Genomic DNA, 25,326 nt, shown 5'->3' with positions numbered 1-25,326 from the left:
ACTTGGCAAATGTCGACAAAGACTAGCGTCTTTTGTCGACATTTGTCTTTTATCGGAGTGAATTTCTTTTTCTGCAGTGGATGTAATATTTCACGTCGCAAAAATCAAGCATCTGTGATTTTTTTTTATGAAGGAACACTGCCAATATTACTTATGTATTGATTTTCTGCCTTATCTTTGCGTAATGTCTTGTTCTTGTTCAACAATGTTGACAAGTATAAGCATAAAAACCGGCCATAGACGTTTAGGTTTGGCTGTGGGTATATAAGATAGGAAGAGATACGCGGCCAATTTTTTGTGCTTGCTTTAATTTGGTATGCTGGAGCTGTTTTGTGTCATTTCGAATGCGTATTTTTTTTATTACGCTGCTGGAGCCTTTCTGCGTCATTTCGAACGCGGCATTTTTTACTTGCGCAGCTGGAGCGTGCCTGTGGCAGTGCGCCATTTCTTGTTTGCCCAGCTGGAGCCTTTCTGCAACATTCCGAACGCGCCATTTTTTTCTTGCGCGGCCGCGTTTTTCGCTTACTATCGTAAAAACCAATCCAACGAGCATTCCTAACTAAATGAATGTAGGGGTCGGCCGCGTTTTTCGCCTACTATCGTAAAAACCAATCCAACGAGCATTCCTAACTAAATGAATGTGGGGGCTGCCGGTTGTATACACAGATTTTGCGTGCAATGTACCTGAAGTTTTCTTTGCGCTAAACAATGGTGAGATGTATGACAAGGGCCAGCGGTTCACGAGGTACGAACGGTTATGACTATTTAAAACGCGTGGTTTTCGAAGTCTCAACGTGACCCCCTGACGACGGTACATCAAGCTCTTCTTCGGTCCGTTATTTCGCTGGGCCGCCTGATTCCGGCAGTCGCATCGACCGTTAGCGAGCTACGACGACAAGGTGGGCCCATGAAGTGCTCTGAACTTACGAAAGAGGAGTGAAAAACCTATATATAAGCAAAAGGGTATGCTTCTTTCCCAAGATATTCTGTTGCTGACGTGGCGAAACAGTCTGACCAAATTATTTCTAAAGCATTGGATGCGCTTGCGTGTAAGTCGGGTTTACAAAGTGCAACGACACAATTACGTTTCTTCATTTCCTAATTGTTTTAAAAAAGTTTGATTTTTCTTCTTCAACCGGCCCTGGAACCTTAGTTACGGCTTGCTGTCTCGTAAATGATGTTTATGATACTGCGAGTTTCAATACAACGTTTAGTTACTACGGCACGCAATGTTTCACAGTGTTCGGAGCGTTGTACCGATTAAAGGCATTCGATTTGACTTGCGCTTTTTCGCGGCTCTTATTGCGAACACACGTTGTTTTCTCTCATACAGAGCTCGAGTTCTTTCTATTTGCAGTGAAATAAAATGAGATGTAGGATTTCGACGACGAAACGGATAGCAAGTCATCAAAGGAGAAAAAGACATCTGTTTTCCAATTGACAAAAAATTCTAAGGCCACGTATTGCCAAATTAAACGTGAATAACTTCTACCTCACGCTTAGAGGAAACTTCGCTGACTACAATACGAAACCTGCACTGGTATCACGTTTCCACAAGAAAATATTTGTTTTTATTGACGAAACAATCCAAAAAATAATTTGGGAGTGTTCGAGCGGCGAAGGGGACTCGGTGTAAATTTTATGCAGAAGGGTAAAAAAGCACACAGCACTCATTCTCAAGGACATCGGCGGTCATTAGTTATCTTCAATGATGCTTTCGTATCAGCGGGCACTTGTTGACGGGATTCATGAAGGAACCTGGGCGACAGGAGAAGGACTTCGCGAACTCTTTCACGTTCATCAAGGGGCCGTTCACCTTGTACCACGCTGGGCTTCGAGAGTCCACTACCTCAGACGTACTCCCGCGCTTCCCGACTCCTTTGGATTTTTCGTTCCGATTCTCGCACAAGTTCCTCGCGTACTCCACGAAGAACAGTTGCGTTGCATCCAAGTCCTCACTCCCCTTGAAGCGGTACCGTTTGTGCTTGTCGGCCACGTAAAACAAGTACGCGTCCAATGCGCTGCCGAGGGCGAGAGCGTCGAAAAGGTTATCAAGATCGCGAGTTCTGTTCGCAGAAGGCGGCGAGGACCCCGACGATGCGTTTGAAGCCGACGACGTCTTGTTGGTGCGCATTGTGGACGAGTACTGATCCCAGAGGCAGTCGGCGGCGGTGTCGAAGTACCGGACTGGATTCCAGGTCATGTTTTCAAGTGCGAGGTTGCTGCTGGTGAAGTAGAGTGCCTTGTAAATGGCGTAGTAGATTCGAGGGCCTACCCTCGCTAGCTGCAAATGGCGTACCGATTCGTCTAGGGCTCTCTGCTGCAGGTTGAACACTGGCAGCGGAACCTCTAGCACCTTGTACGGATAGGCGAGGGTAGCGTCCGTGCTGAGGAAGCCGCCTTTCCACTGGGCTGCCGACAGGTCGCTGCTTGCGTCTCTCGCTAACTGCACCGCGGACTGGAGGAAGGTGATGATGTGCTTGGGGTTGGACACGTTTAGGCTTTCGTAGGCGGCGGACAGGCGCTCGAAGGTCCACGTGCTCTCGACGAAGTCAGGGTTCAGTATCTGAGAACGAAAGCAAATAAATGTACGACGTTTTCTTGGGCACAAATTTATTGTTACGCGAATCGTAATGGCTCCTGTAAGAAAACATCAATTTCAAAATAAATTTCATAAAATTTAATATTGGTCGTGTGCGTATGAGCGTCCCTGCAGTGTTTGGGAAAGTGCCTATTAAAGGGGCCCTGAAAGGCGTTTTGAGCACACTAAATGAACTAGCGCAATCGTTAGATTGGGTCGTCAACGTCATCTGTGCCAAGTATTACTCTTTTACGCGCAGCGGAAAGCTCACACTTTTGTTGCAAAGTTTGTCGCTTTTTTCTCACCCTTTCCTACGTGTTTTTGGACGCCGCCATCTTCACATGTCTACATCATCGATTCCCAGATGTTCGTCATGAGCTAGACATCCTGCTATTGGGCGGCTTTTTCAAGCACTTCCGCCAAAGAGATGAGTCGTCTGCTCAGCGTCGGCTCGCCGGCTGACACGACGTGAGGCCGCGTCGCGTTTGCAGGACAAATAAAGATGTTTTCTCTCTCCCTCTTTCTCTGCAGTGGATGTAATATTTCATGTCGCAAAAATCAAGCATCTGTGAATTTTTTTATGAAAGAACACTGCAAATGTTACTTATGTATTGATTTTCTGCCTTATCTTTGCGTAATGTCTTGTTGTTGTTCAACAATGTTGACAAGTATGTATAAGCATGAAAACCGGACATAGACGTTTAGGTTTGGCTGTGGGTATATAAGATAGGAGGAGATACGCGGCCAATTTTTTGTGCTTGCTTTAAGTTGGTATGGTGGAGCTGTTTTGTGTCATTTCGAATGCGTATTTTTTTTCTTACACGGCTGGAGATTTTCTGCGTCATTTCGAACGCGGCATTTTTTCCTTGCGCAGCTGGAGCGTGCCTGTGGCAACGCGCCATTTCTTTTTTACGCGGCTGGAGCCTTTCTGCAGCATTCCGAACGCGCCATTTTTAAAGACGATAGTCTTTCTTGGGCTACTTAAACCCAGAAATTTTGGTCTGTCTGTATGTCTGTATGTCTGTCCGTCTGTCTGTCTGTGACTCGATTCAGCCACCCGGCCAAAGCAAAACAATGCCTGCGCAATAGTCTTATATAGTCACAGCTAAATCTACCCGTCTATGTCCGGTGTAATGTTCATACTTGTCAACATTGTTGAAGAAGAACAAGACATTACGCAAATATGAGACAACAAATCAATACGTATAAGAAAGCTCTGCTTTCTCAGTCCTGCACAAATGATGCAGCTTTTATGTAATGCTAAAGTAGTACGGTTGTCAGCAGTAGTTAGAAGCTCCGACGATGGCTGCCTCCGTCAGCGCACCGGATTATTAATGACGATGCTGGAGCCTACGCTTGTCTTTTGGGCAGCTGAGAATTTTGGTGACGTCTGAAGACAGTGCATGATATGAAAAGTTCTGCCAAAACAGAAACTCGCTAATAGGTATGAAATTCCCGTTTTAAAGCCAGCCCGAAAGATCGAGACCAGGCCGTAACAAACCAAAGAGGAACCATTCATAAATAACCAAGGCTTACTTCCCAAGGAAACTTATCTTCGACTGGGATGCATCACGAGGTACACAATGCTTTTTTAAACCCTGTTTTCCATTAGTTTTCTTTCTTTTTAGTGCTTTATTTATACATTTCCTAATGTGACATCGGTACTCCTTTCTTGTACTTTAAAGCGGGATAACGCTGGACATTTGGAGAGAATTTTTGATGCATTGCTAATTTTGTAATGCACAGAAACTGTTACCTCATGTTTTAGTACACTGTTTATTGTATACCTTACAATCGCTTTTGTTGATTTGAAATGTTATACTTGCTGTAAGTCATTCCACCCATTTATATGGCCAATACCATGTACGAGTTCTTGGGCTGAGTATGCTTTTGAGTATGCTTTTAGCCCTTGGACAGCTATAGGTGCTTCTGCGACTTCATTTTCTACTTTATCACAGTTCTGTCGCTTACTTTACTGACACCGCAACATCCCCTGAAACTCAATAGGCACGGCTTCATTCTGCCAACTTTCCTCTTATGACACTGCCCAGTTTTTCTTTTCTTTCCCTACGTTATTGGACCTCCCTCGGAGAATACGCCATTGCCCTTGCAGAGCACGTTACTCTCAAAGTCCCTACCACCTCGCCAGCATACATTTTCTCCGGCTGCAAATCAGCCCTTCGTAATTTCGCTCACCTTAAGACAAACTCATACACCCCTGACTTCGTTACTTCAATACTTGCTTCGGATATTCGGCCACGTTTTGCACTGGTTTGGGTTCCTGCTCACGCTGGCATGGACTGCAACGCTCCTAGCAAACGGGCTAATCCGAGCAGATTTTCAGGGTCTACCACCCGCCGACGATTCGCACTCAGCACAGCGTTTCCCGCAGTTATCACTTACGCGACCAGTGACTATGACGCACCCTGTTTCCAACCCCTGTCCCCGTCTGACTCGCGAGGCTGCCTGCCATATTCGGCAGGCTCAAACCTCCTGGACATTATCAGAGAATTGAACGCCGCGCTAATTTTTGTAGCGTGAGCTACACTGGCCGAGGTTGAGCTGCGGACAGCATTGCTGCTTGGACAGCAGCGCTGTCCGCAGTATCTGGAAATAAATAAACTCCCCTCTCGTCACATTATTTACCAAATCTATCGGCACCCCGGCCCTCCTCTCCCACCTGTTCTTCCAATACATCCATTCCTCATTCTTATTGGGAATGCAACCCGCCTTCTCCTGCCCCATCCCTCGCCTCCACCACTGCCTGGGAGCTGTGGATGTCTCCCCACCGACAGTGAATATCCAGGCTGCCCAGGAAGTTTTCTGTGAACATGCGCACCGGGTCCGGAAGAACCTTCTCCAGCACTACTACGTAGACCCGCTGAATTGAAGATTGAAATCAGAACCCGGACCTAGCTCCTGCGGATAATAGAGTTTGTTCTTTCTCTCTCTCTCTCTCTCTCTCTCTCTCTCTCTCTCTCTCTCTCTCTCTCTCTCTATCTCTAGTCAGGAGCTTCTGGGGGTGCCAGACAGCCCCGAAGCCAGCTTTCTCACCCCATGGGCCATTTGATGCTACAAGCTAATTTTTCCTACGCGTATGGGGTCATTCCGGCTGGGCCGGCGAGATTAATTGACGCTTAAACTTCAAAGCTGAACGCGGCTGCATCGTCGCAGTATCATGTTGTTGTAATCTTAAGGTAAAGTAAGCACGGCTTCTGTTCATATTCCGGACAGCGCCTGTCTTCGCTTACCTGCCAAGACAGCCCTCTCAGGAATTCCAGCAACGCTTTAGCCACGGTGGCTGTGGATGTCGTGAAGAACAGTGAGCTCGTCTGGAGGCAAATGGGCAACTCAGCTCGTAGAAACGTCACCAGCTGGACCAGTTCGTCGGGCTTCACTAGCCCTGATATCCTTGATGTCCAGTCGCCATGAAGCCGATGCATAGCCACGACAGGTTCAAACCGGTTCAGCAGCCTCAGGCAGGCCTGGAGTGAAATCAGCGGGAAGGAATGTTGCCGGCGACTGTGTGTCTAGAATTCGTCATTCGCGTCATTAACGTATTTACGAAGCTGTAAGTGAGCGACCGACTGAGATTTAGGCTCTTAGTCTAAAAGGGTTGCCGAAACTTTGCCGGCGAGGTTGCGTTCTACACGATTTTCAAGCGAATGGCTGCGACTGGAAGTACGTCAAGAATAACCGCGCGCAGAACCAATCTCGAAAACCCGGATCAAAATCCGACCCCGCGAAAATAGCTCGCGCACCTTAGAAAGTTTGTAAAATTGGCCATGGAAGGCCTCCTGCCGTGTGACCGTTACACAAAGGCAGTTAGAAAAGATACTCGAAACATGTTTCTGCAGTAAATATTTTATGTGTCCCAGAACTAGGGTAGAAACAGGAGCACATAGGCGTCTACATAGATGAGATAGCAAGAAGAACAAAGATGTGGTGACCAGAAATGAAGATTGAAATTATGTATGCTCTGAAACGGTTGCGCTGTTTTTCAGTCAAATGCACTAAACTGTAACGAAAGTGCTCGGTAACAAAAACGAAGCAATAAAAGTAGTGAAATAAATCAATTCAGAACACATCACTTCAAGTACTCAGCTGCCTTCACGCGAGGAGCCGGTGTAATCCTCTAAATTAGTCGTTAAAGCCACGTTGCATTTTGAAATTTTCTGCGTTGAAATGCTCACTACGCTTGTCGCGTGACCTTTTATCGCATGCTGTTTTTACGCCATTCCAAAAGCGGCTGTCTCTAAAATGGTGTTATCACCCGCAATGATTGTTAATAAATCAGACATACAATTCTACAAATTTTCCCATTCTCAGCTGCATTTGTTATTTGTTTACAAAAAGAGGAGGTCAATACGAGTCCGAGGTCACCCAAGGGCTTTGTAAGGGTCCTAAATGCAAAATATATTAATATCCCATTGAACACCAGAGAAGCTTTGCTTCCACCCTGCACCCGCGAAATGTTTCTTCCTCTTGCCGCTTGACATGATCTGCTTCGCAATCCGCTTCCGCTTTCCGCTTTCCGCTTTCGAATGGCTTCTGTCTGTTTCTTACCCGTTGCGCCGGTGCTCGTTCCTACCGCAGTACATTGGGAGAATTGGTGAGATTGGTGCATTTCTCTGCCCGTATTTCCGCTTGCTTGGCTTCGTTCTTAAGGTCTTGCACTTTGCCTGCAGTGTACTGTCATAGTCGCGCACATTTCGCTACTGCCGACTTTAAAAGCGTGCTATGTAAAGCCGGGTGCTACGGAATGCTTCAAGGACACGTGGTTGATTGGTCGTTATGCTGTCCCAGATGCCAGCGCCGAAGGCGTTTTTTTTTACTATGCGCCATTTATTTTCCGGCATTAAAAGTCAACCAGGATTGTCCTTTGAGAGCATACTATTGGTCAGTAGCAGTAAAATTATTTGGGGCCAACAATGTTGCGGAAAAGACTGACATTGAATTTAGAGTCGTTTATTTTTAACACCAAGAAACACTTGATCTTGAAAAGTTGGAATCATTTCAAGGGGCGCTTAGTTATTGAGTGTAATCTCTCAGTTCTGGCGCCTAAACCTAAATAATGGGGTGCCATTTATCTTGGATTCTTTTGACGTCGCTGGCCTTAGTCGCTTTCCCGTTAGCCCAAGCTTTAGCAGCAACGTTCTCACAAAAACACACGCGGGCGTATCAGTGCTGCGATTTAGTGAACGTGTTGGTGAACATTGGAACAGGCAACCGGTGTATAGGACTCTGCATTCCTTGTTACCTGCCGTGTGTCGGCGCATGTCGACACATTAACGACGGAATTTGCTGCAATATTGAGGGCAGACATATTTCAATAGCAAGGGATACGCAGCCGTTGCTTCACTTATCGAGCCGAAAGCAAAAAAAAAAAAGTGTCGGGAGTATACAATTTATTGCAGACTGAGCATTTTTTTTTGCTACAGGCGAGAAAACTCCCAGGAACAAGCTTCTCAGAGGTACAATGGTTAACAATGCGCTAACTATCCTCGCTGTATTTGATTGTAAAGAAAACTGTTTCCAAGACAGCTAAACTCGCGGAACCATGCTCATTAAACTTTTCACCTCTTTCCTGCTTGGCCACTTTTCAGGCATGAGATACGCCGAGATCGCTGATACAAGAATGATTTCTTAAACGCGTGCTTTGCTTATCTCCACGCGGGCACTCCCGCCAAGAATGAAAAAGACGACGATCGGCGCAGGCAATTTATGTATGCGAGCGCCTGCACTATTTTTTGAGGTACCCAAAATACCCCATCAGAGCAGTTGAATGTGTTTTGAGAGATCTTCCATGGCATTCAGAATCTTGGAATAGACGGTACAGTTGTCTTGACAGACGCTAAATACACCGTTAGATATTAATACTGATTCTTCCACACAATTAACATTCACCTCAAACCAGTATTTTTGTCTTGGTAATTGCTCGTGCAAATCAAAGGAATGCGGGACTGCCAAGTAAATGCACTTGATAGTCTTGCAAGCTGCCATGGTCGTGATGACGACCTCAGGGGCCCCGCACTGGGGGGAACCCAATATTTTGCATAGAGGAGACATTTTCTCCAAAATACAGGAAGCGGGAACAAACAGATCTTATGTTGTCTGTTGTCTGATGGTTTAAATTATGTTCCCCGGCATAGAACGTGCCTGGTAGTCGTGCAGGCTTGTGGGATAGTTCCGGTGCCGAGCGTACGCCAGGCTGGCGGGAATGTTGGTGTCATCGGCTCCGGTCCCGAAGGGCGACAACAGCAGAAGCAGTCGGAAGCCCAGGTAGTTGGCCATTTTCGACTTGGATCCCCTCGCCTTGAACAGATTTGTTCGGCTCAGCCTTTCAAAGAGCGCCGGATCCGGCGTTAGTACCTCCGACCCGTTCGAGGCATCGCTCCCTTGACGGAGTCCTAGCTCGACGAACACCTTGTCCCAGAACAGCCACTCTCCCATGTAAGGGAGCTGGTCCACCAGTTTCCTGCAAGGAGTGTTGGAGAAAAAAGGCACGATAAAGATTCAGCACTTCAGTTTTTCGAGCACCTATGCAATTTACGACGCCATCTACTCGTATCTATTTGTGTGAGTCTGCCCTGTAGGTATCTCAACAAGACCCGGCGAATACAGAAAGTTGCTCTTTCATTTCGCGCCCTAGTGGCTTAACATATCTGCATACTGGGTGTTTTAGGGAAGACTTTACCTGGCTCAAAAAAAAAAAAGAATCACGCATCTCCAAGAAGTGAACCATGACGAGTGGGCGAAACACTGGAGATGGTTCGTACCGTATATCACCCGTGGCATTGCCCACTCGCGCATGTAAATGAGTGACAACGCGTGTGTACAGTATGCAATTCCAATTCTTATCCACTCCAATCCTACACAGTTCAATCCAATCCAATACAATCCAATCCTATCCAATTCAAATCCAATCCAATCCAATGCTTCTCGCGCATGCGCAACACTGTGTACGCTGACGCCAAGGGACAAGCCCCCGACAAAGCGAGGTTCAACCCTAAAAAACAGCCTTTCGAAGGTAAAATTGCTTTTCTTGCGCGAAGTGATCAGGGGACGTGGCGGGCGTAATGCAACGAGTTGCAATTTCTATTTAGAGTAACAATTTCTATTACTTGTTAAATAGCTTTTTAATTATTGCATTTAGGCACGTGGTCGCAATGACGAAAGTTTAGTGGACCATGGGTCATCCGGAATCGATTGCTAGATCTGCGACATTGTAATTGCGTGCTCAGAATCTCAGCTCTCCAGTTGAACGCAATGGTCTCCGTGCACCAGCTTAGCGTTGCAAAGCCACTCCCACGCTCTGATGTCACTCGGAGCTGTACACGTCACAGGAGCGCCACACTATGTATTCGGCTAAAGCGGGAAGTGTTGCGTCGTCGCCGCGTTTGCGTGTGATGACGAAGCTGAAGCTTCCTCGGGGCATTTAAACCTGCTTAGGCGATGTCCAGACTACCGACGTAACAGCCATATCGTGCTCTAGGGACGTAAAAAAACACACAAAAAAACGGCGTTTCACGCAGTTAGGTTGGCTGATACGTCAAATGACGTCATTATTTAAAAATATTGAGACAGTGCGACAACAGCCTGAACCCGGCCTTGCGTGATTTGAAGGCAAAATATTGGCCATGCTTATGACCAACTCGTTCGCTCAACATCGTGATTGTGTCTATTTTTTCGATTCGTTCTTTTGTATTTTGGCGCGAATTGCGTATGCTTCGTAATGTTTGCGTCTCTTCCTTGGCTTCTGTTTCTGCGTTTTACGGAACGAATTATGTCAGCGAGCAAGCTGGCCCTCGCCGCAGCTTGCCTGGAATTCCCTAGGTGTATTCTCTTCGTTATCGCCCCATCTCAACCGCGCTGTTCAAGATGTTTCCCACCTCCGACCAACTAGGCCAGGTTTATGCATTGACTAGAATCAGACTTTCGCGCGGCTGGTGCGTACCTCTTAGGCTCACCATTCAGCACGGCCGGGTGTCACAAGGCATGCACTGTTCTATAAATTTACGTTCCAGTTCATAGTGTTGCGAACTTTTTTAAAGGCGCACATTAACCCCTTAAAGCTTCCAACACTTGGATAATTCCGCATGTGGGTGTGTGCCACGAAGAAAGGAACAACGACAACCACTATAGTTCTTCTGTTCTCAACGAGCGGTTATATCATAGTGGGAGCGCATCGGGCGGCTACTTTGTAGACCCGGGTTAAAATCCCATCGGATTCAATCTTTACAGCGGGGTCATTTTATTCACAGGACAATTAATGCGCCTTTTCGAATAATTGGTGACTGAGGGCTTCCGCCTTGATATTTGGTGTGTCGGGGGAGTGTACCTGAAGTAGTAGATAGAAGCAAAAGGGCGAAAACTAGCGTCGTAATCTGTCATTCACGCCATGAGAGCCCCAACAAAACAAGGGTCTTTAAAACCATACCTTGAGCAGTTCCGTAGCTTGAGCGCCTTGGAAGAAATCGGCGATGATTCTTCGAAGACGGTGGCGAGGAGGACGTCCGTTTCGATGGGGTCGTAGAGGGACTTCTCTTGTACGGCCTCCACAAGCTGGTCGTAGGCCTGGTCGGTTTGGGACGTAAACAATAAATATCGTTGAAAGAGTACAAGGTAATCCCGAAGAAAACACTAGCTGTACCCAAGCAGAATGAAATATGTTGGACGTGTAATATGCTACAATCTGGAAGAGTTTGCTTGTTATATATTTATTAAATACACTTTTATCGTGGCCCATCTCAGAACATTGAGCACGTGGGCTGGGGGCGCACTTTAAAATGAGAGGATACAGCGCTTTGTGATACTGTAAGTTTTTGGGTTTCAAAAAGTGCAAAGTCAAACTGTGTGCGGTATATAATTGGTGTGCTTGCGTAAGCCTAAAAATACCTTGGTAGACAAAGAATATTTTGAAATACGTATTGTACGTTTATAATTGGTTGTTGCACCGTTCCTGCCTTACAGTCTAACGCGCTAACTTGGACGACTTGGTTACTGACCGAGGAATTTGTCGTACTAGCGAACATAAAGACAATGACAAAGCGATGGGTGAATTCTGTACACAGGTGTCGGGTTAACTTACGCCATGTTTTAATGTTCACTAGCACGATGAATTCCCTACTTCAATGTACTTTTTGTCGGTACCTTTTGAAATTCCCCCTTCCTCAATCGCCGTCCATGTGGCCTGGAGCGTTTGTACAAACAAACAAACAAACAAACAAACAAACAAACAAACAAACAAACAAACAAACAAACAAACAAACAAACAAACAAACAAACAAACAAACAAACAAACAAACAAACAAACATAAATAAATAAATAAATAAATAAATAAGCACGTAAAAGATCAAATTCTGTTTAGTTTCTTTTTGCTTGTGCAATGCTGTGTGCATAAGATTTACGAGGTTGCTATCGTGTAGGAAGCTCAACAAAAATACGCGCAAACTGCGCAACAAACAATTCAACTTTTTAGAAATCAGGCACGGACAAATGTACACCAGCTTTCCGCAGTCAGGTCTCTGTGGGGTGCATGAACGTTTGCTGAGATTCGTTATGCAGGTGCCACATTTCCTAAGTAATTTAACCGAGCACAATGTACTACGAAGCTTTGGTGGGAAGTTTTTGTCCCTGATATATCTGTTTTTGATTGATCAGCACTTATTAATGGAACTCAAGTGAACCACGCATTAATGGCAAATCGGCAAACGCCATGTTTTGTTACCGCTCCAGAAGTTTGCACATGTGTTACGAATTATTCAAGCTGAAGTAGTCGGAGAAGAGCGCGTTCTCGGGGAACAGTAGTCTCATTTGTGGTTATAGAAGGGATACAAAAGCGTTTAAAACAAGCAACGCCATGCTTTCAGCTGTATAAATTGGGGGCTAGTTTCGGCACGTATACGAAAGATTTCGGACTATTGTTGATGAGGTTAGAGTTTACGAGTTTGGTGTGCGTCAATTTATTTTGATTTTTTGTTTGTTCTATAGCGATTTTTGTGCAGAAAATATTTGTTCGAAAGTACACTCATATTTTTTTTAATTTCAGGATGGCGCGAGTTGTTCACTCTGGCGTTGACGACACAATCAATAGACTACAAAAAAAGTGAACGTGTTTTTTGGGCCTAAATAACACACAAAAAATTTGTGAACAAAAAAAACTGGTGAATATGATTATAAACGAGTTTACACGTAAAATAGTGAATACTTAGAGAGTGTCAAGTCAAATTACAAACCATTAGGAAGCCGCGCAGTGCATAAATTGAGATACCTCCTAATGTCCCCAGTTGCTGTCTGCTGGGCCTGTATTTAAAATAAGTGCTGGAGGACTCCATCAAAGTGTGAGTAAATAAACATTTGTGTCGAAATGCACAACGCCTCTACGAAAAATGTTTTTTGGCAACTTTACTCGGATGATTTGAAGTACGTGAAGGGTATAAAATGGGCTTTGCTGGAATGTGTAATGGGATTTGTTGGAAGCAGGCCAAGACGAAGCCGGCTGCAAGCAAGTGGAGGTTTCATACTCATACTATTAGCGGCGACGTTATCCTTTGTCTGCACAGAAAAACTCACACATCTCCACACCGTGAACGATGGCGAGGGTGCGATGTAGTGGGGCGCAGGTTGTGTATTGAGGTGCAGTAATGCATTTGTAATGACAAGCGTAATACGAACGACATTTCATCTCTAGTTCCGCTGGACGCTTTAGCCGTTTAGCCACCGCTTCCCGCGCTTTATTCTCCGGGGGCGCTTGTTGTCTTCGTAGACATTGAGCACCAGCATGACGCTGTTTGCGTTCGGTCCCATCCATGGCGGAAAGAGGATCCGTGATGGCGGAATGCGCTTATATACGCGTTGCACCGCAGACCCTAACGTGTAGCTCACTGTAGTCACTGTAGTTTCAGCTGTAATCACAACTGCTTTTTTCCGCGAATTGGCATTAATAGGTTCTTGCTTTTTTGCCGCGTTTTGCAACCCTTTAGACGGTTTGACATACACATATTCGGTTTATACTAATGTGCGCATGGACGCCAACGGACGGACATTGCGAAATCCTAAGGTGCTGTGCACCTAATAAGCAATAGGCGATAGTGATAAATCACCTGGCGAACGAAGCCGTATTCTCGACCGCTTTCGATGCCCTCGTTGAGCAAAGGGTCAGGACCGAAAAAACCGTAAGCGGCCCTCATGCCGGTCTCCGCAGCCGGGTCAACAGTTAACGTCAAGCCAAAGACAGGGTCGAAGCCGTATGCGACAACCATGCGACCGACGGTCGTCGAAACCGACACTGCGTCCGCGTCGACGTCGTTGTCGTACGGCCAGGCCACCAACGCTACAGATTTAAGAGCTTCGTGTGCCAGCTTGGGGAAGAAGTCCTCCGTAGGTGCTACGCATTCCTGCAAGAGAAGTTTGTCAAGTAGTGACTAAGACACCGTAAGTGTAGCCGATGGCGACTTTCGGGCAATATTCTTTATCCTTAACATAAACCTTTACAGGCGCCAGTTACAACAGCGAAAATTCTCCGAATGTGTACAAGATGGCCAAGGTTTTCTGCCATCTCTGGTGGATATTTGGCCTAAGCGAGGATACTAAAACATCACTCCCCACGGGATATTGTCTAAATGAAAGATTTTCATGTTTATATTTTTCATCGTTTGCAAAAAACACACATTTGCATTGTGATCGAGCGCTTAAAATACTTAAAATTAGCGTTTTCGCGTAATTCTGTCTGTGGAAACTAAGTACTGCCCTTGAGAATGTGTGCAAGAGTGCCCTTGAGCTCGTTAGTGGCTACCGTGTTCATACCTCGAGCAACAGCCTTAGCTTTTCGAAGAGCTTGTTGTGGGACTCCCTGCCGAGCATGTTGAAGACGTCTAACGTGAACACGTCCATGAAGTCAAGGTCCACCGAAACGACGGCTTGTCCTCTCGGTAGAGGTCGCTCGTGGGACCATCGGTTGCACGCGTATGCGTAGAAATCGACGCAGGGTTTCACGCTGGGGTCCAGCGAAGACCTGCGTGGGTAAACAGGTAAACAGTGTGGCATGTTCACACACCAAAGGTTCATAATAAGGTTGATCGTAGAAAGCATCTCGTCACATTACCTTGAGCTAAAAAACTATTGCGATGTTTTAGCTTTTTTTAATGACGTAAGAATGGGCGAGCATCACATTTCGGTGCGTGCGGTCTCTGAGCTAAATATTGCTGAGTTTAGGGCTGATGAAGCTATGCCGCAAAACATGGAAGACGACAGTGGGGAAATATTTCGGCCTTTAAGATGAGTTCTACTTGGGGCAGTTTGCTTCGAAGTCGTGTTGCAGCAATTGTTCGCAGCGCTGAATTTTAGGAAGGCATTACATTTCCGAGTGCTGGAACCAATTTCCCTGAAGAAGACAGGGCTTGTCACCTGCCCACTAGACGAGGCGGACGCAGATGATGGAGAAACCCGGGCTGATGATATCGTAGTTCAAACTTAGATGAATAATAAGGCTTGGTTGATGGCTAGTTGGTTGATGGCAGGCGAAGAAATAAATACTGCGCGAAAGACGAGAACGAAAAAAAAAGACAAGACGTGTCTCCCTTTTGTCTTCGCACTCGTTTTTTTGCTCAGTATTTATTTCTTCATCAGTCTCAAATGAAGAAGTGGACTTATGCTAGACATGTAATGCGGACAATTGCTAGCTACTAAACCATCAGGGTAATGGTAGGGATACTGACAGACACGGCTAGATGTACAGGAAGACCAATAACTCCGTGAAGACTTGAATTCAGAAAGATAGGAGGCGAAAATGGACTAAGGAATCGCAAGAGAAGAAACGTGGAGGAGTCGAATTCTTCGTCCTGCTGTAAGCACGAACATGATGATGGTGATGCTGCTGGTGATTAGGCAGTCTGTAATGATCCTGTTTGGAATTCCTGCAGAAATGTGCGAATTTTTGCTGTAATTACTGTCAGATTGAAGACATCGAATTTTATGCGGTCATTTGTTCATCTTTCGGCAGTAATGTGAAAGAAGCACAAGAATGCGCCGTTCTGGCTTATTCATTCATAAAAATGGCAGCATCTTCACTCCGTGGATGATGGCGAGGGTGTGGAGTACGGGGACTCGAAATGACATCCAAGTTGCGCCCCGAGTGACATCCTATTTACGCCCCGACCGTTATTCGATTTGAGCCGTGAGTTGCACCTTGAATATTGCCTAAATGAAACTGCACCTCATGGCTCAAATCGAATTACGCTTGATTTTCGCTTGATGGTGGTGTGCGCACGGATTGACGCGGATGGACATTGGGAGGGCCTAAGGTACTCCGCACCATTACAGGCGAGGGAGTAAGCTGTTTGACTCTCGGGTACTAACTCACGGTAGTACCCCAATGGGTAAGATGACTCACACTATCTCTGTCCTGTTTACCAGACACAGGCTCAAATCCTGCCGGTGTCTGTGTGATTTTTTGTGATTGCAAATGCTACGCGCACGGACGCGGATGGACATTGTGCGGTCCTAAGGTACTCCGCACCTACAAATCATGATTTTGGCGAACCACTCTCCCTGACTGCACTAGATATACCTTCCCGTTTTAGTGACTGTCCAGGGTTACGCGGCACACTCTGAAATAGGTCACCAAGAACGCTGAAATTGTTATGAAAGTGCTGTAGCGAACGACATCTCAGGAGTACCTGAGAGCTGCTCCTTCGGCCAGACAGGACTCCGTCCAGCACACGTTGTCGTCCCACTGCATGCTGTGTCGATGCTCGCCGGGCCGTGGTGTCGTTTCCGTCTGTACCTCGCGAGTCGTGCCGGCGGGGACAATGATGGGGAAAAGCGGCTGGTGGGGAATGGTTGTGTTCAACCGCCCATGATGCCGTGGTCGCCTGCACCCCCCAAAAAAACAGTTCCTTTGGTACGGCAGGCATGGCTGAAAACTTAGGACGTTTAAAAGTTGGGTATGTAAATGTAAAGAATTGCGGAATCATTAGAAAGGTAATTTTAGGTTGCTGTGAAGGAATTGCAAGTTGCGCGATGTAGCATGCAAAACATACCAAAATAAAAATAAAAACATACAATATACGAACAAACATACAAACCTGAGACGTACAAAAACATACCATTAAATATACACCCCTTTTATTCATATCGCTTTGCCGTAAGTTATAAAAAGGAGCTTAAAGAACAAAGAGATTTCCTCTGTCAACTGCCCTCCCAAACCACAAAAAAATAATGTGTACCACAGAAGAACTAAGAACATTAGGAAAAATAGTGTTTGCGGAACGAATTACGGAAGCGAGCGGCTGAAGCAAGAACATCCGGAAGTGCTAACTGTTTTTCACACAAATAACCGTAACATCAAAGGGACATACCAAACAAGGAATTGCGGACGCTCTTTTCTCTTTCTGAGTAATTGTTTTGGATCAAGGGATTACCTCTTGTAATTGATGTTTTTTTATTTACCTACGAGCGGCCACCGCAATATATTCTTAGTTCCAAAATTTATTGTCTCTCGATTTCTTATTTTGATTTTTTCCTGAACTCTAAAAAATATGTGTGTAATCGGTACTGCGGCACACTTTGTTATTGTCATCACTGCGCGAAGAAAAATGTGTGTAACCGAGACTGTTGCGTGCTTCCTGTTATTGTAAAACTGCCGATTGTTTGTTTCTTCTTGTTTGTGATGTTTCTTTCTCTTATTTGAACTGTTTCATGTTTGCCTAATGCACTGCCCAAAACTTGAACGTGTCATATTGTAAATCACTTTGGGGATACCGGAAGCCAGTCAATCTCTTCGTACAGCTTGTTTTCCTTGCCTCCCTCGTCTACAAGGATGAAAAAAAAAGCTGTGGCTGATTCCTGTGTCATAGGAATCGGTAAAACACGAAAGTGAAATGTGAAGCGAAATCAGCAGCTGACCATGATTTGCGGGTCGGGGGCTGTCTTGTGGGTGTGCTTGGCGAGTGACGTCCTGCTGGCGCGTCACTTTGGCAAAAGTGTTCTGGCGCCATTTCCATGACGGATATGACGTCAGTGAAACCTTGGTGTATCCCGGCATAAAACACTTTCGTGTTAAAATATAAAACCCGAAAACGAATAATCCAAAGTCTAACGTACTCTTTAGTACCAAAGGTTGCTTCCCCGCAAGAAAACCCTAAGTACAGGGGTGCACCCTCTACAGACCGCTTGCTTCGTTGTACTGGTGTCACTTCCGTGACGGATATGACGTCAGTGAAATCTTCGTGAATCCCGGAATCAAACACTTTCGTGTTAAAAAGAAATTATTAGAATGAGGTACTTGATGTTGATAGGATCTATTGATAGGATAGTATCAATTGATACTATTGATATCTATAGATTGATATCTCGATAGTATATTGGTGGAGCCTTCTGGACCGCGAGAGCATGTCGATAATCCCTGTCCCTCGCGAACCTGATATTCGGCACGATGTCCACGCTGTTCTCTGGCTTTAGAAGTCCACCACATGGCGTTTCTCGCATGTCTCTCGCATCCTGCCAACGGTGCTTTGCGCTCTAACAATCTTTGTGGTGCCGTTGGGTTGCTTTAGCAGCTGCATTGGCTGCCTCCCGCTCCTTTGGTTGTCCACCAGTACTATCGCCATTTCATTGCCGTAATTTCGATTCCTTCTTCTTTCAAAGCTCTCCAGTGGCTGCAGGCTTCAAATAGAACGCGTACAAGCGGGGAGGGAAACACCAGAACAACATAGACAGAGGGGATGTCGCGTTGTTGGAAAAGAGTGTCCGCGTATCTGCTCCTTTCGTTGCAAATGTCGACAAAAGACGATAGTCGACTGGAGCCCCTGCCAAGTAAATGCCACCCTTCTTTTTCCCGCTCACCTTTCATGCTGTTCCTCCCCCGTCTCGTTCCTCCCAAGATAACACGCTGGAGGTTTGGTCAAGTCAATTTAAATTTACCGCGTTCCACTGCTGTGCTCGGGTGCCTCGATGCCAGCACTGCCGTACGGCGGAGACGCGTGTGAATCAAGGCACCATACTACAACAATTTTTTGAACCGCGTTGCCAAACTCCACGAACATCCCAAACGGAACATGAAACCTATCTAGTGGAGCCCTTCGTTGCTGTAGCCGTATTATTTCTTAAATGCCGCCAGGATCGCGGGCAGCAGCAGGCGACGGTTTTTTTGCAGTTGATGTAGTATTTCATTTGCTGTGGCAAAAACCCAGCATCCATAAATTTTTAAATAAACGAACACTTCCAAAATCACGTATGCATTGATGATCAGCCTTATGTTGGCGTAATGTCTTGTTCAACAATGTTGACAAGTATGAATATAGACAGTGGGCTTAGACGTTTAGTGTGGCTGTGGTATATATTGCGGGACTTCTCTTTCACTTTGGCCGTGTGGCTGAATCTTGTCGTAGACAGACAAGCAGACAGACATACAAACAGACCGAAATTTCTACGTTTAAGTAGCCCAAGAAAGACTGTCACCTTAATACTTTTTTTTGTTTGGGCGCGTCGCCAGACGCACGTGACGATTCTCGCATGACACCACTTCGTCTTACATACCCCTGGCAACGTGGCCAGCCATGGGAAGGCAGCATTACTGTAGCTACGCGCTCCTTCGTACTCTGTTATTCGTTCGCTCTGTCGACAGTTCGAGCGTGAAGATTCTTGCCGACATGCCTCATATATTGGCCACGGAAAATCAAACGGCTTAACAGGCATCCTGACAACGAAGTGGCAGCTGGAAATACTGCAACCGCTATTTTTGTCTTATAAAACACCGCGTCGATACGAGCACATATGTAAATTTAGTTAATCAGCTGCTGTTATTTTCAGGTGCACTAAACAACGCTTTCTAATTATGTCTATATTTATATAACTGGGCGTTGTGTCATTTATGGCTACCCGGCCTGGCAATAAAAGAATTGACGCCACAACGTAGCTTTAGATGGCTTATAGGAAAAGCTGACTACAAGGAAAGCAGTTGAAGATGAGCCATACTCATGCTCTCCGATCAACGCACTGTCTCTAGGCATTGATGAAGCAGTAAACGAGTGTAATGCTTTGTAAAAGATATCGCTTTTACTCTCCCAATAAAAGCGATCTCCAGGGACCTATAAAGGTAATTTAAGTCGAAAAAGCCTGTATTTTGCTTGCCGACATGAACAAGATTATATAGTGCTTGTGGTGGGCTTCAACAACGGGTGGACCACTAGCTCTATATACCAACGAATGCATGACGCTATAAATCGCAGAAGTGTCTCAAAACCACGTGACTATGTAAGGCGATAGATATCGTCATCACCCCCCTCAACCGAGATCCTTCCTCCTATATGCTTTCCCCTGGGTCTGTGATATTATTCGGCCAGATGATGAAAACGGCTGCGGTAGAAAAAATGCTGCACTTTTTTTCTCCAATCTAGTTCTGTCACGGCATTGAACGGCTTTGGTAATTTTTCAGCTGTCAGAAGATCAATCTCAGAGGTAGATTTGAGCTGGTGTACAAACTTCTTAAAGAAGAAATATTGAAATTAATAAAATTATAAAAATGAAAAACAGGTTCAATTCAGCAGAGCGTTACATGAAATACCGAGTAAACGAAAGAAGAACATTGTTCCTCCAGGAAGCAGCGCTTCTCGTAATGTGCACTCCCTGGGTTGCAAAGGCACAGCTGGCGATTGCAGCACGCGAAATTGACGCTCTGCGCTGCACTCGTTCCAGCGGAACTTAAAGAAGGTGGGCTATGTATGCGCATGTAGACAACGTACACCCTGCATGACGCGTGGCCTACAGGAGATGGATAAATATGTTCCGCGTACAACATCTCGAAGGTTGAATTGAAATACAGTTGGCACATCTGGATGCTCCAAAGCAACTTAAAAAAAAAAGAAGTGCCCGCACTACAGTTCCTGTGAAGCCTGCGACGTAACATTCGCTCCGTCGATAAAAAATTCCCGCATCTCCACTAACTGAATCATGACGAGTGGGCGAAGCACTGGGGATCGTTCTTACCGTAAATCACCCGTGGCACTGCCCACTCACGCTTGTAAATGAGTGACAACGCGTGTGTACAGTATATACAATTCCAATACAATCCAATCCGATACGATTCAATTTAATCCAATCCAATCCAATCCAATCCAATCCAATCCAATCCAATTGTTATCGCGCATGCGCAACACCCTGTACACGGACGCCAAGGCACGAACAAAGTGAGGTTCTAAGGTGCTTCGCACCTAAAAGTACGCCCTGAGTTCATGAAAAAACGCACTGCGTACCTGTTATAGTATCGCCGTTTCGTTGCTCCTCTTCTTCCTGGTGCTGTAGAGACGTTGGTTGCCGTTCCAAACCTGACGATGTTTCTGGATTCAGCCAAGGAGTCGGAATGAGAATCTCTTCCCCAGGATTCGGGCCGGTTGTCGCCATTGTGATTGTGTGCTTTGCTCTCTGCTCCGCCGAACCACCCTGGCAACGTTGGCGGTGACTCATTCACGAACAGGAAGGACAAGGCGGCAAAACACGCTAACGCGATCAGCGTTCCGCCCGCTGCAAAATAGCTGTGCCACCAGGCGAGCTCGGACTTTCGTGCGCGGCCTCCTGCTGGACCTCCCTGTCGTCGAGTGGGAAACCGCTGATCGCCGACCAAGCCGCGTCGGGACATGCGCTTTTCTTTCCGCCCCTGCGTTGGGATACGAGCGAAAGAAAATATTCCGCGAGAAAAGCACCGGGCCACAAAATTGTAGCACAGCGCTGGCTTCCCGGAGACATTTCGCGGCAACTGAAGTGATAGCAACGCTGCCCTTTACTTACGGGCCGAGTTTCATGCGTCTCTGTCAGGTGTCGTTGGCGAGAGAACACCCACACTTCACTGCTCGGTTGCCGGAGGGGACCTTGGTGCAACACGATTGGCGGCGCGGATAGCCCGGCTGAAGCGTGAGGGTGGGTCAATTCGCGATCAGCACAACATAGCATGCTACGCGGTGTGCCGTTTGATCCGAGAGGGGAGTAGATTGTAAGGCGCACCGCAGTGCAGCATGGGCGATAAATTGGCGTGCGAAAAAGAAAAACCGGTTCCACCCTCTGTGAAATCTCTTGAAAAAAAAAAAAAAAAAACGGAGCTTAGGGTTGTATTTACGTAGGTATCGCCTGGTTTCGGCTTCTTTCTTTCTTTGGAGTAGTACAGCGGCAGATTGTCATGTAATTTCCTTCCGAAGAGTGCGAGTGTAAAACAACATGTAATTTTCTCCCAAAGAGTGCGGGTATAACAAAACTTACAACCGTATACTCGACAAGATTTAGGGGAAATCCCCAAGGTGGAGTAAGTTTCTGCGAAGGAAAGTTTGACATGCACCTCAATGCAGCCGAACGGTAAAGGAAAGCTGTACAGCTTTCTCAGGAACTTCGCAGTTGAAGAATAAATCGTCCTGGTCCAAGATTCGAACCAGTGATCACCGCTTGACCGGAGCAGTCGCTCTACCAACTGAGCTAACCATGAGGCTAGCTGTTGGTAGCGCGAGAGCGATTTGATCAAGAACTCGAAGTGATGGACAGGCCTTAATCACACCAGATTTAGGGGAAATCCCCAAGGTGGAGTAAGTTCCTGCGAAGAAAAGTTTGACATCCACCTCAATGCAGCTGAAGTACAGCTTTCTGAGAAAGCTCTACAGTTATACAGCTCTGTACAGCTCTACTGCTCTACAGCTGTACAGCTCTCAGTAGAGCTTTCTGAGAAAGCTGTACAGCTTCCGTTTGTAACCGTTCGGCTGCATTGAGCTGGATGTCAAACTTTCCTTGGCAGCCGTATCCTCTAACCATACTCTTTCTCTGTATGGCAATGTATTGACAGCAGGAAATAATTGTAATGTTTTCAACTTCACGGTACACTAACAAATTGTGACCAGCAAATTAAACTCCTCATAATTGTAGACGCGTCTTAGCGGCTAATTTCATATAATTTGTTGCGGTATACATTCGACAACACGAGTTAAAGGCGTTTTCTGGAACCATACTTCCTCCGTATAGCTATAGATGGACATGCTGCACTGCGCAATGCGCAATGCGCAATGTGGGAAAGCCAGCTTCCCACCAAGCTTGCACCGATATTTTAACCCAAATGCATTGCTGGACTGATATTTATCCAGGGGCAATATAACACGTCTTATATCAAGCCCTAGGGCCTTCTTGTAGAAACCTGCTCCTGAGGGAGCATGACACGACAACAATACGAAGTGCCGTCAAGCCCGGCCCTAGAACAGCTCCCGGGCTAGAACTATTATTATAGCATCAGGAGCCGGCATCAGGACATCGAGAATATTCGGAGCCAGATAAGGATCGCAATGCTTAATGTGGTAATGGACACGTCACGATGTCTGTCATAATGTGAAGGATAATGGTGGCGGTTCCTAACATTTAATCCTACTGCCTACACCTGACGCCAGGAGCCCGTATAACAAATGCTGGGAAATAACTTATTTGCTGTGATATTGACACAGTGTCGAAGCTCCGCTGCCAGAACAAGTAAGCATTCAGGCGGCACAACGCATCAAAAGGGCCGCTTCCGTTATGGCCGGTATTCAATGGCGTGGAATGCATGCAGGCAACCATGCGAGTGCGCCGCCATATCTGTGGCCAAGCGTGTGTTGCTAGGCGACGTTGTGCGCACGGTCCCCAGATCAGGCACCCCTCTTCTCCTCCATGCAAACGTGTGAGTGCGCCGTCACTCGTGACGTCGTGCTCCGCGGGATGGCGGTACGTGTCCATGTCTGTGGCGCATCGGCCATGTCTGTGGCCGTTTCCAGTGTTGCCAAGCGAAGAAATTGACCGCTAAACTTTTAAACGAATACCGTCTATACGGTGGCTGCAGGCGGCGGAGCACACGTATTGCTACAAAAAAGTCTCGGCTGACGTAAGAAGGTGTTTAATACAGCACTTATGGTTTGCACAGTCCGAAAAACAACTCTGGGCAATGAAAATGACAACTAGTTGTAATGTGCGCCGTTATCGTCGAACTCAAGACTCATGCAGGCGTAATGATTACAGTTTCACAAGTATAATTGAAAGTTGTGATCTGAATTCATTGACACGTTATGCAGGTACGCGGTTCGTCGCCTTTCCTGACCACCCTGACAAGCGTCAGAGACGAGAGCGGGTCTTCCTGGTAACCGCAATTGTTTTACTTCTGTGGGCCCGCAAGGTATTCAGAAACTTGCAGTATTCCTTACGCTGACTGGTGCAACGGTTTGCTGTTTTCCCATTGTAAATATGGATGGCGTAATGCCAAAGCTGAATAAATAACTACATTACGTTTTGGTAGTTTTCAGGTCAATGGTCATGCACGGTACGTGCTGTAAAATTCCCTACCTCACTGGCAGAAGCCGCAGTAGTTGCCGTGGCCGTTGCGGACTGCCACGAGCTCTCTGCAGTTCCACTGTGGCTGCGGCGAGAGCCACTACTGTTGCTGCTGCTTCTGCTTCGCTTTTCTAGAGGGCGGCTTGTAGGCGAGTGGCGGGTGGCTGGCATCACTCGGCCTTGCATTCGCACCATCATCTCGGGCGCGCGCAGGGCGACCTGCCGCGGCGGCGTCCAGAAGTAGATGTAGGGCACGGCGTCGACCGGAGACCGAGGGGCTGGCACCGGCATGGTTGACAGCAGTGGCGTCTCGTCCGCTCCGTCGAACGGCGTCACCTGGTAGGCCGCTGGGCCCTCGGCCTCCCCCGCTGCCATTCCTTGGTGCTTTGCGTCGCCATGTCCCGGCAGCAGCGGTCCCAAAGAGCATGAGGGTAGCGACCGGGAGCGTAGAAAGCGCTGGTGAAGCGGCGCTGAGGCTGCGTACATTTTTTGCTGCTTCGTGGCTCCCTTGTCACTGCCGCCTGAAATGGCCTCTGGGTAGCTCACAACCGCCGACTTCTTCTTCTTCTTCTGCACCTTGTAGGTTGAAGTTTTCCGTCAGAGAAAATGAGTGCGTTGGGAGAAATTTGTAAATTTCCATATAATACGGAAATTATAGCGCCATAGAATGGGCGACCAGCCAGTAACGGCATGGCTAAAACACAGGTGCAGAAACCGAAGAAACTGAAGAACAATAAGAGAAAACCGCCTGGGCCAAACTCGCTTGTGAGAAGTTGCGCTGATTTCCTTTCGCTGGGGTGTCCCCCGACTTAATAGGTACCTATATCGGGAAGATCTGACAATCTCCCCCCTACGCGCCATTTTTGCTAAGAAAGTGAACCTGAAGAACAATGCTTCCTTTTTTGCCGCCGATTTTTTAACCATTGGGGAAGGCTGCTGGAGACTCTCCTCTTGACTGAGACTCTCCTCTTGACTGGAATCCCATTGACTGTGCCAGCGCTTTTGCCGTTTGGGGGCTCTAAGCTGCGCCCCTGCCATATAAACGTGCGGACGCCATGCACTTATTAATTTCAGAGACAGCTCGCCTGCCGTGCTAAAACTTTTCAGGTTAGGCTGATTTTTATCTAGTTTTCATACTCCCTTCTCAGTTGTCTCTCTCTCTCTCTCTGTCTCACTCTCTCTCTCTTGAACTTAGAATAAATGCTTTCTTCAGCTCCACTAGATTGACCTATCTGATTTATTATCACGAAAAAAAAAAGAACTCTTCTTGGCCAGTCCGCCCATGTGGGTTTGCGCCATTTTTATGGGCCACCACCACCCCTACAGCATGATCTAGTTCGTCCACGGCAGCAACGTAGTATATTTCAACGTTGCAGTTCTGAATTGCGGTATAATGTGGATATAAAAATTATTAGGTATG

At 46.6% G+C, this 25,326-nt stretch overlaps 2 protein-coding genes across 4 annotated transcripts in view; one reads left to right on the top strand and one right to left on the bottom strand.

Moving 5' to 3' along the window:
- The window catches only part of LOC144149196 (uncharacterized), a 135,916-nt gene that overhangs the window by 88,139 nt on the left and 22,451 nt on the right, over positions 1 to 25,326 (top strand). The window lies entirely within an intron of this gene.
- Positions 1,706 to 24,281, bottom strand: LOC144149687 (neprilysin-2-like). The gene is made up of 8 exons (XM_077681339.1): positions 24,091 to 24,281; positions 14,391 to 14,598; positions 13,688 to 13,981; positions 11,022 to 11,158; positions 8,741 to 9,059; positions 5,833 to 6,066; positions 5,334 to 5,462; positions 1,706 to 2,566 (listed from the first exon to the last, which is right to left on the bottom strand). The coding sequence occupies exons 1-8, from the start codon at positions 24,279 to 24,281 to the stop codon at positions 1,706 to 1,708; spliced, it is 2,373 nt and encodes a 790-aa protein (XP_077537465.1).

This window comes from Haemaphysalis longicornis, unplaced genomic scaffold, assembly GCF_048455015.1.
Source record: "Haemaphysalis longicornis isolate Haplotype H1 unplaced genomic scaffold, Haemaphysalis longicornis Haplotype H1 scaffold_8, whole genome shotgun sequence".
NCBI classification, from domain to species: domain Eukaryota; kingdom Metazoa; phylum Arthropoda; class Arachnida; order Ixodida; family Ixodidae; genus Haemaphysalis; species Haemaphysalis longicornis.
The sequence above is the reverse complement of the archived record's forward strand: the minus strand, read 5'-3'. Positions and strand labels throughout refer to the sequence as shown.